General features: G+C 41.2%; 1 protein-coding gene across 1 annotated transcript in view; it reads left to right on the top strand.

Moving 5' to 3' along the window:
* Positions 1–15,482, top strand: part of IQCG (IQ motif containing G) — a 41,279-nt gene that overhangs the window by 6,136 nt on the left and 19,661 nt on the right. Inside the window, exons 2-4 of the mRNA XM_032264235.1 lie at positions 3,312–3,381; positions 4,394–4,658; positions 10,297–10,529. Coding sequence (XP_032120126.1) covers positions 3,374–3,381; positions 4,394–4,658; positions 10,297–10,529 — 506 coding nt within the window. The 5' untranslated portion in view covers positions 3,312–3,373. The remainder of the gene's footprint in view (positions 1–3,311; positions 3,382–4,393; positions 4,659–10,296; positions 10,530–15,482) is intronic.

Here is a 15,482-nt window from a genome sequence, read left to right as displayed (position 1 = left end):
AATGTTATCACATATGGAAAGCATAAGTTGTTTTTATCAAACATTTGTTTCAGTTATTTGTATATGTGTGTGTGTGTATATATATATATATACACAATGATCTAGTACACATATACATTTTACGTGTATATATGTATACAATGATCTAATATATATATACATTTTATGTGTATGTATATTAGATCATTGTATCATTAAGTGTGACCCTGAAAGGAAACAGTTGTCAGAGTTGAAAACTTAATAAAGGATCTGTTTACAAAAGTAAAGCAGGAGTAAAGGCCGAGCATGGTGGCTCATGCCTGTAATCCCAGCACTTTGGGAGGCCAAGGTGGGTGGATCATTTGAGGTCGGGAGTTCAAGACCAGGTTGGCCAACATAGCAAAACCCTGTCTCTACTAAAAATACAAAGTTACGCGGCTGTGTGCCTATAGTCCCAGCTACTCAGGAGGCTGAGGTATGAGAATCGCTTGAACCTGTGAGGCAGAGGTTTCAGTGAGCCAAGATTGTGCCACTGCACTCCAGCCTGCATGACAGAGTGAGACTGTCTCAAAAAAAAAAAAAAAAAAAAGGTAAAGCAAGAGTGAAACTACAAGGGATGATGGAGTCTCCCCGGACCTAGGAAAGAAATAGTTACCTAAGCCCAGAGAGAAGTTTCGAGAGAATTACCTGACAGGTGCCGTGTCCTTTGATAGAGGAACATAATCAACCAATGATATTCTGGCAGGGAAGGAGCAGGGAGAATACATGCCTGATCTCTCTTCCCTACACTGATTCTCTTTCTGGAATCTCCCTTGGATATACTCCCTATGGCTCAGTCTCCCAGAGCACAGAAAATGTTAGAGATTTCACCTAGAAATGTGACACAGTTTTAAGTTGGTGATGGGTCAGTGGGACTTTACGAGGTGAAGAAGTGAGGAAAGGGGCTGAACTGGAAGGAACAGCATGTGCAAAGACCCTGAGTTGCAAGCAAGCATGAGTCCATAGAACTGAAAGAAGCCCATTGAGGCTGGAGCCCAGAGAGCAAGGAAAGGGCAGTTATAGTTAGGTCTAGAAAGGAACAGAAGGGCCCAGATCATTCAGACCTTGTAGACCAAGTTAAGAATTTTGCTCTTTGTCCTAAGGCAACGGGAAACTATTGAAGGGTTCTAGAGAGGGACGTAATCAGATATCAATTTTAAAAGATCACTCTTTCATTTTAAAAAGAGCACTTCCTGCACCTTCCAACAGGACATCTGAAAAAAAATTTTTTAATTAAAAGATCGTTTCTAATTTGGAGGTTGTTGGAGTAGTTCAAGCAAAAAAAAGGGGGAAAAGCCAAAACATAGCAACAACTAGGTCCAACTTGGGAGATATGGAAATAGAAGGTAAAATCCGGCCAGGCATGGTGGCTCATGCCTGTAATCCCAGCACTTTGGGAGACCGAGGCAGGTGGATCACCTGAGGTCAGGAGTTCGAGACCAGCCTGGCCAACATGGTGAAACCCTGTCTCTACTGAAAATACAAAAATAAGCTGGATGTGGTGGCGGGCACCTGTAATTCCAGTTACTCAGGAGGCTGAGGCAGGAGAATCGCTTGAATCCAGAGGCAGAGGCTGCAGTGAGCCAAGATTGTGCCACTGCACTCCAGCCTGGGAGACGGAGTAAGACTCCATGACTCCAATCTCAAAAAAAAAGAAGGTAAAATCCACAGGTCTTGGTGATGGTTTGGATTAGGAGGAATGCTGATACCCAGATGAAAAGGTGGTAGGAATGAGTACTGGGTTTCTTGCCTGAGGAATGAGAAGCCAGAACGCAAGAAGGCACTCGATTCTACATAAGCATAGACCTCTCTTACCCATGTGAAGCACATTTGCCTAAGCCTGAAAAAGTGGAAAACAAAGAAACAACAACATAATTAGAAGAAAAATATTCGCTTCATATGCTATTTCCTCCTAAAACTGCCCCTGCATCAGAAATTTGGTTTGTTTGGAGTATTTTTGTCAAATGTACATGATGATTCTATTTTACATGTTTGAATTTTTGCATTTAAGATTTTTGTTGCAAGAGTCATATTTGTACCACCTTTCTCAGAGTTACTTTATTGTGGACGAATTGACACTGGAAACTCACCATTCACTGTCAATTCAGTTAAATGCAAAATTCTCCATAGGTGTTCTCACTGCAAATCTCATTTAAGCAGAAAGGATTTTGGTTTACTGAGGATGGCTCACATCTTGATAGCAGTATTAAACCGATTTGCAGGATTAATAGTTTTTCCAAATGTCATCTCAATTCCTCTAAGTCCATGTGCAGCAAATTCTGTTATCTGGCAGATAAGATGAATTGAGTGATCTAATTAAATATTATAGTGCTCAGCATAATAGAAAAATCTCTTATATAGAGATTACCAATTAAAAATCATGATACAGGCCAGGCGTGGTGGCTCATGCTGGTAATCCCAGCACTTTGGGAGACCGAGGCGGGCAGATCATGAGGTCAAGTGATCGAGACCATCTTGGCCAACATGGTGAAACCTCGTCTCTACTAAAAATACAAAAATTAGCTGGGTGTAGTGGCGCACACCTATAATCCCAGCTACTCGGGAGGCTGAGGCAGGAGAATCGCTTGAACCCAGAAGCTGGAGGTTGCAGTGAACTGAGATTGCACCACTGCACTCCAGCCCATGCAACAGTGTGAGACTCCATCTCAAAAAAATAAAAAATAAAATACATAAAAATCATGATACAATAAAACATACTAAAACCATATTAAGCATTAATTTACCTTAGGAAGAGACTCAAAGAGTGCATGTATCTTCAGTTTTTTGGTAGACCAGTAATAATAATTAAGTTGACAACTTTTTTTTGTTGTTTTTTGAGACAGTGTTTCACTCTTATTCCCCAAGCTGGAGTGCAATGGTATGATCTCGGGTCACCACAACCTCCACTTCCCAGATTCAAGTGATTCTCCTGCCTCAGCCTCCTGAGTAGCTGAGATTACAGGCATACACCACCATGACTGACTAATTTTATATTTTTAGTAGAGATGGGGTTTGTCCATGTTGGCCAAGATGGTTTCAAACTCCTGACCTCAGGCGACCTGCCCGCCTCAGCCTCCCAAAGCGCTGGGATTACCCATGTCTGGCCTAAGCTGACTACTTAATAGACCTGCATTCCGTCATGTCACCTCTGGGACTGCTCCACTCCACAAAAAGAGGTGATAGTCTCAGCTCTTGTAATTCTTTAACTTTCTCTTAATAATATGGTATAGAAATAACTGAAACATCCTTCAAGACTCCCATAAACTAATCTCAGTGTTTCCTTCCCATTTCAGGTAACTGCAGTTTTGTGAAATTATAAATATAACACCGAGGTAACGAAACTAACTCAAGAAGAATGGAAGAGTATGTTTAAAATTCCAATGTATTTTGTATACATATATTTAAATTATGCCTTCTGTTAAATTTCTGTGTATAACTTATCTATTGCTGTGTAACATATTAGCCCAACACTTAGTGACACATTTATTCTTTCTCACGGTTTCTGTGGGTCCTGAGCTTAGGAGCAGGTTAGTTGGGTGGTGCTGGCTTGGGGTCTCTCCTGAGCTTGAAGTTGGCCACGGGTGGCAGTGATCTGAAGATCTGACGGGGGCTGGAGTATCCACTTCCAAGCTGGTTCATTGACAGAACTGGCAAGTTGGTGCAGGCTACCAGCAAGAGGCCTTAGTCCCTTACCCTTGAGGATGGGCTCACAGTGCTGCTTAAGTGTCCTCATGCCAAGGCAGCTGTCCTCCCTCACAGCGAGAGATCTGAGAGAGTAAGGCAGAAGCTGTCTTTTATCACCTAGCCTTGGAAGTCACACTCTGTCATTCCCACAATAACCTTCTGCTTACATAGGCTAGTCCTATTCCGTTGGGGTAGATACACAGGGGCATTAATACTAGAAAGTGAGAATCATTTGTGCCACCTTGGAGACTAGATACCACATTCTGTTTTTCACTCATCATGAGACACTTTTGGTTAGCATCTAAAGATAATCTTAGGAAAAAAAAGTTAATTTTGGCTCAAATTCAGATTGATCAGCATAGCCAAATTGCATGAGCTACATATCTTTATTAAACAGTAAGTTGTTTGCCTTTGGTTGGTCAAAATGAAAGATATTTAGTGGAATCACATGCAAATTCCTACTTTTGTTTTTTTAATCTGGCTTATTATTGTAATTATTTAATTTTCTCTTAATAAAATGGTATAGAAATAACCAAAACATCATTCAAGACTCCTATACACTAATCTCAGTGTTATATTATATGACAACATGAATATCACAGGAGCCCAGCACGTTGCTGCCTGTGCTTTTGAGTTAAAGTCATGTTTAAATATGGGTTGCTGACTTATTTTTTCTTTATTCTTTCCTTAGAGACAGCCTGGAAGACTCAAACCTTTCTCCGAAAGTTTGGCATTCTGAGATGACAGTGTCAGTGACAGGCAAACCACCTAGTACCGTAGAAGAAGAAGGACTACCTAAAGAAACAGGTGTAGAAATCATCCCAGAAATCCTAGAGCCACTCTCCCTTCCAGATGTGCTGAGGGTCTCTGCAGTCCTGGAGGATACCATAGACCAGCTCTCTATTTTAAAGTACATCATGCAGATTCAGTGCGAACGAAGACAGAGCATCAGCATGGTACATACTCACTCACCGTTAGTTAATTTTGCTTTATTTAATTTTTATTTCTCCATCATTTATAGTATCTATCCCATTATATTTATGTTCTTTCTTTCTTCCTTTTTTTTCTTTTTTTTGGGGGGGATGGGGACAGAGTCTCATTCTGTCACCTAGGCTGCAGTGCAGTGGTGCCATCACAGCTCACTGCAGTCTTGACCTCCCAGACTCAAGCAGTCCTCCCACCTCAGCCTCCTGGGTAGCTGGGACTACAGGCATGCACCACCATGCCCGGCTAATTTTTTATAAAAATTTTATAGAGATGGGATCTCACTATGTTGTCCAGTCTGGCACCATTAAATTTCACTTGGGAAATAGCACCTTTATTTCAGATAAAGGGCTACAATAACTATCTGAGATATGTACTGTCAATTGATGGGGTGAAATTGCTGTAGCTCATGGTACATCACCAGACAGAATATCCTTTTCCCCTATATTGGCATTATTCAAAAAGGCCTATACTTAAATCAGTATAAATACAATATATGTATTGAAGAGGTCGAACTACTGAGTTGTCCACCTATCTTGTATTTCTCAGCTGCTGAAAACTAAGTAAACACTAGGGAAAGGAAATGTAACTCTTTTTTTTTTTTAAGATGGGATTTCACCATGATGGCCAGGCTGGTCTTGAACTCCTGACCTCAGGTGATCCACCCACCTTGGCCTCCCAAAGTGCTAGGATTACAGGCGTGAGCCACCGCACCCGGCCTTCAACTCTATTCTTAATTAACGTTGTTTTAATCTAAAATGACTTTGTTGTCATTGATGAATATGTTGCAACTTGCCTCCCTGAATATCCAGCTGCATTACTGTGTCAGCCATTACATTTTCAATAATGTTTTGGACTCTTCTGTGAATCAGCACTGAGTTATCAAAAAGTTAACTTACTAGTGAGCAAAGTCTTCATGCAGTTTTAAGCTCTTGTACATTTCAGTAACTTACATTATAGTTATGAAATGGAAATTATTTACAAACAGAAATACACATTTATCAATTTTTTTGTTTTATTTTGTCTTGTTTTTGAGATGGAATCTCCCTCTGTCACCCAGACTGGAGTGCAGTGGTGCAATCTCTGCTCACTGCAACCTCCGCCTCCCGGGTTCAAGTGATTCTCCTGCCTCAGCCTCCCATGTAACTGGGACAACAGCCGCGCACCACTGCGCCAGCTAATTTTTTATATATTTAGAAGAGACAGGTTTCTCCATATTGGCCAGGCTGGTCTCAAACTTCTGACCTTGTGATCCGCCCACCTCGGCCTCCCAAAGTGCTGGGATTATAGGCATGAGCCACCACGTCCAGCCTTATCAAGTTTTAAATAATAACATTATAAAATTTGTACAGAAGATATTTTTATATCTGATTCCATGACCGATGAAAATTGCTATATAAATGACAGGGGTTATCTTTTTTGTTTTTTGCTTTTCATATCTAACAGTAAAGAAGTCCATATTTATTGAGAGAAGAAAATTCAATTTCTCATAACAATTTCAAATTTTTAAAAAATTATTATTGTTATGCCATAGCCTGGGTTCTTAAAGCTTTCATTAAAGTTTAAAAAGTTTAGACAAGATTTTAGCAGAACAATGGATTTGGAATCAGGAGACATTTTGGATTTATTTATGTGCTAGCAATCATTTCACTTTTTTGGTTTTAGTTTTCTCATAAGTTGTAATGGTGTTTACCTAAATGACGCATAGATTCCTTCCAGTGCTAGCATTCTATGAGTTTTGGGGTAGTTTTTAAATAATATTATAGGAATTGTATAATGTAAGTTAACTTCCTTATTAACGTATGAAGGGCAAATAGATAAGAATCTAAGAACAAAATCTTTCCTTGCATTTAAAGTAAGAGTCTAATTGCAACAATTTAAGAGAGCTAACAAATAGCACAGAAGTAGCTGGTGTTTTCCTCCTATTTATTCTTCCTCCAGTAAGAATCAAAAATAAAATGTGTGCTTTGGGAGGCCAAGGTGGAAGAATTGCTTGAGGCCAGGAGTTTGAGATCAGCCTGGGCAGCACAGAAGACTCTATCACTACCAAAAGAATGCAAAATTAGCCAGGCATGGCGGCACATGCCTGTAATCCCAGCTACTCAGGAGGCTGATGTGGGAGGGTCTTTTGAGCCTGTGAGATGAGGCTGCAGCAAGCCAAGGTCACACCACTTTAACCTGGGTGACAGAGTGAGACCCCCTGTCAAGCCAGTGGGGGGAAGGAAGGGGGGAGAGAGAGAGAGAAGAAAAGAAGGAAGGGCAGGAAGGGAGGAAGGAAAGAAGGGAGAAGGAAAGGAAGGGAGGAAAAAAAGAAGGGGGAAGGGAGGGAGGGAGGGAAAGAAAGAAAGAGAAAGAAAAAAGAGGAGAGAATAGAGAGAGACAGAAAGAAAGAAAAAGAGAAAGGAGAAATAGAACGAAACGGAAAGAGAGAAAGAAAAGAAGGAAGAAAGAAGGAAAAATGGGAAGACATTCAGTTAACAAAGTCTTCTCAATGATACCTGCTGTCAGCCTTTGAAAAGAGTACTTTGCCTTCATGGAATCTCAAGAATGAAAACTCTAAATTAATAACAGTATTCAGCAGCGGTCACTACTCCAGTAAATAAAAGAATGAACTTTTTGTGCTGCTTTTACTGGTTTATGATAGTGATCTTTTACCCACAAAATTTTCTAACTCAACAGAAACCCTCCTCATGATTTTAGTGTAAATAGTAAAGGCTTGCACTGCAGTATAATCATGTTGATTAACAGCAATTTAAAAGTCCTTTTCTCAATGTTAGTTTCCTATCTTTTAAAAATTGTGAATCTCTTAAAATATTTTTTGGGTTTTATTTCGTGGTACTATAGTTGTTTTGACTCATGAATTTAAGATGCCATTGCCGTGTAGGGTACAGGAGATATATTTTAAAACATTAGTACAGCTAGTGCTCGACTTACGACCACGGTCGGGACCGCGGACCGGTCGTAACACGATTTGGTCGTAAGTTGAGTAGGCTATATGTACAGTTGAAATGGTGCACGCGGAGATGGTAGTGCTGCCGGAAGCTGGTCCGCACTGTCGTACGCCCAGCTGGGCAACGTTTGCGCTGCCAGACGCGGAGCAGTCGTGGCTAGTGATTGTGGTCGTAAAGTCGAATGGTCGTAAGTTGCATAGGTGGTAAGTCGATCAATACCTGTATGTACATGGGTGTTTTCTTTCCCCAGAGGCTTGGCATCCTTTAGCCTTTTAACAACCTTGAGAGGAAAGGTTAGCATTATCCCTCTTCTAAAAACACTTTTATGGCTAAGTCCATCTCCAGATACATTTTCATGTATTAGAATTATGAAATGGGGCCAGGCACGGTGGCTCACACCTCTAATCCCAGCACTTTGGGAGTCCGAGATAGGCGGATCACAAGGTCAGGAGACCGAGACCAACCTGGCCAACATAGTGAAAACCCATCTCTACTAAAAATACAGAAAAGATTAGCTGGGTGTGGTGGCAGTCACCTGTAGTCCCACCTACTCTGGAGGCTGAGGCAAGAGAATTGCTTGAACCCAGGAGGCAGAGATTGCAGTGAGCTGAGATTGTGCCACTGCACTACAGCCTGGTGGACAGTGCAGGACTCTGTCTCAGAAAAAAAAAAGAATTATGAAATGAAGGGTGAAAAACATATTAATATACCAGGTTCCACCAGAAATGAGAGTGATTTGAGCAAAGTTTGGAGCTTTCTGGCAGGGAATACTGCTTTTCTTCTCTTTTTCCTAGGGAAAAAATCCTATCTTGTGCATAGTGTGTACAATATAAACATGTTTCTTAGAGGCTGGGTGTGGTGGCTCACACCTCTAATCCCAGCACTTTGGGAGGCCGAGGTGGGCAGATCACCTGAGGCCAGGAGTTTGAGACCAGCCTGGCCAAAATGATGAAACCTCATCTCTACTAAAAATACAAAAAAAAAAAAAAAAAAAAAATAGCCGGGTGTGGCGGTGCACTCCTGTAATCTCAGCTACTTGAGGGGCTGAGGTAGGAGAATCACTTGAGCCCAGGAGGTGGAGGTTGCAGTGAGCAGAGACTGCATCACTGTAATCCAGCCTGAGTGACAGACTGAGACTCGGTCTCGAAAAAATGATTTTTTTCTTTTTGTGAGTCAACTAGAACACTTAGCTCATTTCTTTAATTCGATTCTAAAAATTCACATTTCTTTCTAATACTCAGTAAATCAGGACATGTGACACATTTGCTTCCCTTTCCAGTGCCCAAGTATAAAGGCAGAGGAATAGTGGTTAGGGAACTTAGAAAATGGGGCATCCCAGAGGTTGCGGTGAGCCAAGATCGTGCCATTGCACTCCAGCCTCGGTGACAGAGTGAGACTTTGTCTCAAAAAAAATAAATTATTTATTTAAATAAGAGAGACAATGGGGCCTCCTAGACCTTACATTTTCTCCTTATTGCCTTAGACAAAATATAAGATGATAACTATTTATTTTACCAGTGAGAAGATGGGGACACAGAGATGTTAGATAGTTGCTCAAGGTCAGTAGAGTTTAGACATAGAGCCGGATTCAAACACGGCTTCAGAAGCCATATGTGTAGTCACTGTAATACATGGCCCCTCAGTGGCTCAAGCTTTTAGCCACAGTTTAGTTTACATAGGCATCATCAGCTAAAAGGCATATGCTGTTCCTGTGTTCTTTAATATTCAAGTTTGGGTCTGAAAAAGAAATTATTTTGGCTTTTCCCTCCTTGATCCTCAAAATCTACATCATACTGCTAAATCTACTATCAACCTCTTTTAGTATGATTCTCCTTTTTTATTTATATTTCAAGTTCATATGTTCAATGAACATTTGAGTCTCTGCTATATGCTAGTCATGTTCTAAGCAATGGGACTATACAGATGGCCACATCCAATCTTGTTCCAAAAATAATTTTAGTCTTCAAAAACACTTTTTTTTAGAAGTGAACCAAGATCACTAAGACAATGTCCCTTCCCTCCTAGAAACCGCAATCTGATGGAGATACTTTATAAAAAATTACAATATGATAAATGCCTGCTAACAGAGATTTTTCACCAAGAACTTTACTTTTGATCAGTTTACCAGGTGGTAAGTTGGGGAATGAGAGAGAAAGGGAATGCTGTGTGAAGTTAGCAGCAGGATATGGTTTGGTGTGGCTGAAGAAAACCGCACATTTTCTTGGAGTGTGGAGTACAAGTCAGAAACAATAATGTTGAAAAATGTAGCCGGGCGCGGTTGCTCATGCCTGTAATCCCAGCACTTTGGGAGGCTGAGGCGTTTGGATCACAAGGTCAGGAGATTGAGACCAGCCTGGCCAACACAGTGAAATGCCATCTCTACTAAAGATACAAAAAATTAGCCGGGCATGGTGGCACATGCCTATAATCCCAGCTACTCTGGAGGTTAAGGCAAGAGAATTGTTTGAACCCAGGAGGCGGAAGTTGCAGTGAGCTGAGATTGCGCCATTACACTCCAGGCTGGGTGACAGCACAAGGCTCCATCTCAAAAAAAAAAGAGAGAGAAAGAAAAATGTAGACAAAAGCCTCTGTCTTATAGTATTATCTCTTTAAAAAAAAAAAAAAAAAACTTTCTAATATTTTTTATTGTTTTGAAAAGAAAAGTGGAGAAATGAATCTAGAAGGAAAGAATCTACACAAACTTCCAGTGGCCTCAACAATCACAAAAATACCTCGTCCATTAATATCCAAAGAAGAACCCGAGTTGCCAGAAATCAGACAAAGAGGCCAATTTCCTGTGGAGTTTAACAAAATGCAGGATCTTATCTTTAAAAATCCTACAAGGCAGACCATAATGACTACGGAGACACTGAAGAAAATGCAGATTGATAGGTAAGGAAGGAACACATTTTGCAATGGAATAACGTATGTGCACATAGATGAGAGAATGGGTACCTGGGTGGCTGACTGCTCCCTTTTATGGGTTGGTCATTACTGTGTATGCAGATTGACTGCTGAGAATAGAATTAGCTAATTAGAGGCAGGGTGATACGAATGGAAAGCAAGGCGGCTCTATGATATGGCACAAGTTACTAAGTCTTTTTTTTGTTCAGACCCAGTTTTACTCCTGTAGCCCAGGCTGGAGTGCAGTGGTGAGATCTCGGGACACTGCAGCCTCCACCTCCTGAGTTCAAACGATTCTCCTGCCTCAGCCTCCTGAAGAGCTGGGATTACAGGTATATACCACCATGCCTGGCTAATTTTTGTATTTTTGGTAGAGACGGTTTCACCATGTTGGCCAGGCTGGTCTCAAACTCCTGACCTCAGGTGATCCACCTGCCTCAGCCTCCCAAAGTGTTGGGATTATAGGCGTGAGCCACCGCACCAGTTATTATGTCTTTGTTTCCAATTCTTATTTATTTTTAAATTCTTTTTTTTCTCTTCAGACATATACCTGCATATTGTTTATATTTTAGAGACTAGGTCACTATGTTGCCCAGGCTGGAGGGCAGTAACTATTCACAGGGGATGTCAGAGCACTGCCATCCTCAAGCTTCTGGCTTCAAGTGATCTCGCATAGCTGGGACTATAGTCACACTGGCTGTTTTCAATCACTGAAAATGAGAATGGGCCAGGCACAGTGGCTCACACCTGTAATCCCAGCACTTTGGGAGGCCAAGGTGGGCAGATCATGAGGTCAGGAGTTCGAGACCAGCCTGGCCAGCAAGGTGAAACCCCATCTCTACTAAAAATACAAAAATTACCTGGGTGTGGTGGCATGCACCTGTATTCACAGCTGCTCAGGAGGCTAAGGCAGGAGAATTGCTTGAACCTGAGAAGTGGAGGTTTCAGTGAGCTGAGATCACGCCACTGCACTCCAGCCTGGGCAACAGAGCAAGACTCTGTCTCGAAAAACAAAAAATGACAATACTAGCAGCCTTGCAACTGTAGTGTAAGAGTTGGAAATAATGTGGCTCTATGGCTTAGTTGGTTAAAGAGTTGGAAATAAGGCTTTAGCCGAGTACCTGGCACAGATTGGCAGCTACTATGACGCCTTATCCGTTAATAAGAAATAGCTGCTGGATAGCCACATTCTAACTGTTTTAACCCTGAGGGTTTCTTAAATCCCTGTTGCCTCATAATTTCTTGTTGTCAGCTGGCTCAATGACAAACCTGTTAAGTTTAAGAGGGTGTAACATTATGCTAAGAACTTTTGGTAAATGAGTTTACTGCAGTTTACCCAGTGCCACAAGCTAAATCCAGTATGAAATCTGTTTTGGAAGTTTTATTGGAATACAGTATTGCCCATTTGTTTATACACTGTCTGTGACTGTTTTCATGCCACAATGCAGAGTTGAGTCATTGCCTAAGAGAACTTATGGCAGTCAAGGCCGAATATTTACTGTTTTCCCCTTACAGAGAAAGTTTGTTGACCTTGGTTTTAGACCCTTGAACCAAGGGTAAGATCTGTTGCTAAAGTCAGTCTGGCCCAGATTTGCATCTGACAGAAAGGTATCCTGCTTATACACTGCCCAGTGCAGTTAACGTCCTTTCAATTCTCAGTGTGTGGCTCATATCGTTTCTTGAAAGACCCAAAATACCAGTCTCAGATTATTTGTAGGGGATAGTTTTAGGTTTATATTCCGTAGGAAACTCAGGGTGGCCAGGTGCGGTGGCGCACACCTGTAATCCCAGCACTTTGGGAGGCCAAGGGAGGCAGATCACAGGATCAGGAGATTGAGACCATCCTGGCCAGCATGGTGAAACACCGTCTCTACTAAAAATACAAAAAAATTAGCTGGGCATGGTGGTGCACGCCTGTAGTCACAGCTACTTGGGAGACTGAGGCAGTGAACCAAGGAGGCGGAGATTTCAGTGAGCCAAGATCACATCACTGCAATACAGCCTGGGCGACAGTGTGAGACTCCGTCTCAAAAAAAAAAAAAAAGAAAGAAAGAAACCCAGGGTATACTCATGAAAGGTACATCTCCCACAGTTATCCAGAATCAAAGTGGAAATCACAATATTAAAGACATAAAAACTACAGTAGGCTGAGGGTGGTGGCTCACACCTGTGATTCTACCACTTTGGGAGGCCAAGGTGGGAGGATTGCTTGAGCCCAGAAGTTTGAAACCAGCCTGGGCAACATAGTGAAATCTCATCTGTACTAAAAATAAAAAAATTACCTGGGCATGATGGTGCGTGCCTATGGTCTCAGCTACTCTGGAGGCTGAGATGGGAGGATCACCTGAGCCTGGAAAGTGAGACCCTATCTCTAAATAAATAAATATATTAATTAATAATTTTTAAAAATCACAAAGTTACTTTTTATTTTTTTCCTTTTCTGGATACAGAGTCTTACTCTGTCGCCCATACTAGAGTGCAGTGGCGCCTCCTCACAAGGTAAGGATTTCAAGACCAGCCCAGCCGACATGGTGAAACCCTGTCTCTACTAAAAATACAAAAATTAGCCAGGTGTGGTGGTGTGTGCCTGTAATCCCAGCTACTCAGGAGGCTGAGGCAGAAGAATCGCTTGAACCTGGAAGGCAGAGGTTGCAGTGAGCCAAGATCACACCACTGCACTCTAACCTGGGTAACACAACAAACCCCCATTTAAAAAAAAAAAAAAAAAAATCACCCAGAAGGAACATCATAATGAAATTGGAATTATCCCAGGAATGCAAAAATAGTTTAGCATTGGAAAATGTAAAAAAAAAAAAGAAGAAGAAATAAAAAGATCAAGAGATGCAGAAAAGGCATTTGGCAAAATTCAACATACATTCATCATTTAAAACCAACACCAAAAACCTCTTAGCACCACCGTAAACCTGGGTAATAGAGTGAGTCTCTGTCTCAAAAAAAAAAAAAAAAAAAGTAAACCTACATGTATTATTTAAATAAAACACACAAACACATAATGAAAGTATCACAACATGCCAGAGAATAATCATCACCAAATTCAGAAGACTGTTTATCTTTGGGGAAGATTGAGGGACTGGGGTTAGAGACTTCAGATGTATTTGACATGTATCTGAAAAACCAAGTCTTTTAAAAAAAACCCAGTCTCCCACTTTTGAATGGGCTTGTTTTTTTCTTGTAAATCTGTTTTAGTTCTTTGTAAATTCTGGATATCAGCCCTTTGTCAGATGGGTAAACTGCAAAAATTTTTTCCCATTCTGTTGGATGCCGATTCACTCTAATGACTGTTTCTTTTGCCATGCAGAAGCTGTGGAGTTTGATTAGGTTCCATTTGTCTATTTTGGCTTTTGTTGCCAATGCTTTTGGTGTTTTGGTCGTGAAGTCCTTGCCTACGCCTATGTCCTGAATGGTTTTGCCTAAATTTTCTTCTAGGGTTTTCATGGTGTTAGGTCTTATGTTTAAGTCTGTAATCCATCTGGAGTTAATTTTAATGTAAGGTGTCAGGAAGGGGTCCAGTTTCTGCTTTCTGCACATGGCTAGCCAGTTTTCCCAACACCATTTATTAAACAGGGAATCCTTTCCCCATTGCTTGTTTTTGTCAGGTTTGTCAAAGATCGGATGATTGTAGATATGTTGTGTTACAGACACTTTACAAAAGAAGACATACAGGAGGCCAACAAACATATGAAAAAATGCTCATCATCACTGGTCATCAGAGAAATGCAAATCAAAACTACATTGAGATACCATCTCACGCCAGTTAGAATGGCGATCATTAAAAAATCTGGAGACAACAGATGCTGGAGAGGATGTGGAGAAATAGGAACACTTTTACACTGTTGGTGGGAGTGTAAATTAGTTCAACCATTGTGGAAGACAGTGTGGCGATTCCTCAAGGACCTAGAAATAGAAATTCCATTTGACCCAGCAATCCCATTACTGGGTATATATCCAAAGGATTATAAATCGTTCTAGTATAAAGACACATGCACACGAATGTTCATTGCAGCACTGTTTACAATAGCAAAGACCTGGGACCAACCCAAATGCCCATCGATGATAGACTGGACAGGGAAAATGTGGCACATATATGCCATGGAATATTATGTAGCCATCAAAAACGATGAGTTCGTGTCCTTTGTAGGGACATGGATGAACCTGGAAACCATCATTCTCAGCAAACTGACACAAGAACAGAAAATCAAACACCGCATGTTCTCACTCATAGGTGGGTGTTAAACAATGAGAACACATGGACATAGGGAGGGGAGCATCACACACTGGGGTCAATTGGGGGCAAATAGGGGAGGGACAGAGGGGGGTGGGGAGTTGGGGAGGGATAGCATGGGGAGAAATGCCAGATGTAGGTGAAGGGGAGGAAGGCAGCAAATCACGCTGCCATGTGTGTACCTATGCAACAATCTTGCATGTTCTTCACATGTACCCCAAAACCTAAAATGCAATTAAAAAAAAAAAAAAGAAAAAAAACCCAAGTCTCTACCATGGTAAAATATTTAAATTTTGTGTTATATGCAGAAATATTCATTATTCTTTATACTTTCTAAATTTTTGAAATATTTCATAATTTTGAAAAAGTTAAATCATTAAAAAAAAATTTTTTTTAAAGACCTAATCAAACTTTTTCTTTTTTTTCTTTTTTTGAGACTTGAGTCTTGCTCTGTTGCTCAGGCTGGAGTGCAGTGGTGCAATCTCAGCTCACTGCAACCTCTGCCTCCTGGATTCAAGCAATTCTCCCGCCTCAGCCTGCTGAGTAGCTGGGATTCCAGGCACACGCCACCACACCTGGCTAATTTTTGTATTTTTAGTAGAGACAAGGTTTCACCGTGTGGGCCAGGCTGGTTTCAAACGCCTGACCTCAAGTGATCTGTCTGCCTCGGCCTCCCAAGTGCTGATATTACAGGCATG

Source organism: Sapajus apella, unplaced genomic scaffold (assembly GCF_009761245.1).
Source record: "Sapajus apella isolate SASKATOON/1434 unplaced genomic scaffold, GSC_monkey_1.0 scaffold143, whole genome shotgun sequence".
Taxonomy (NCBI): Eukaryota; Metazoa; Chordata; class Mammalia; order Primates; family Cebidae; genus Sapajus; species Sapajus apella.
The sequence above is the reverse complement of the archived record's forward strand: the minus strand, read 5'-3'. Positions and strand labels throughout refer to the sequence as shown.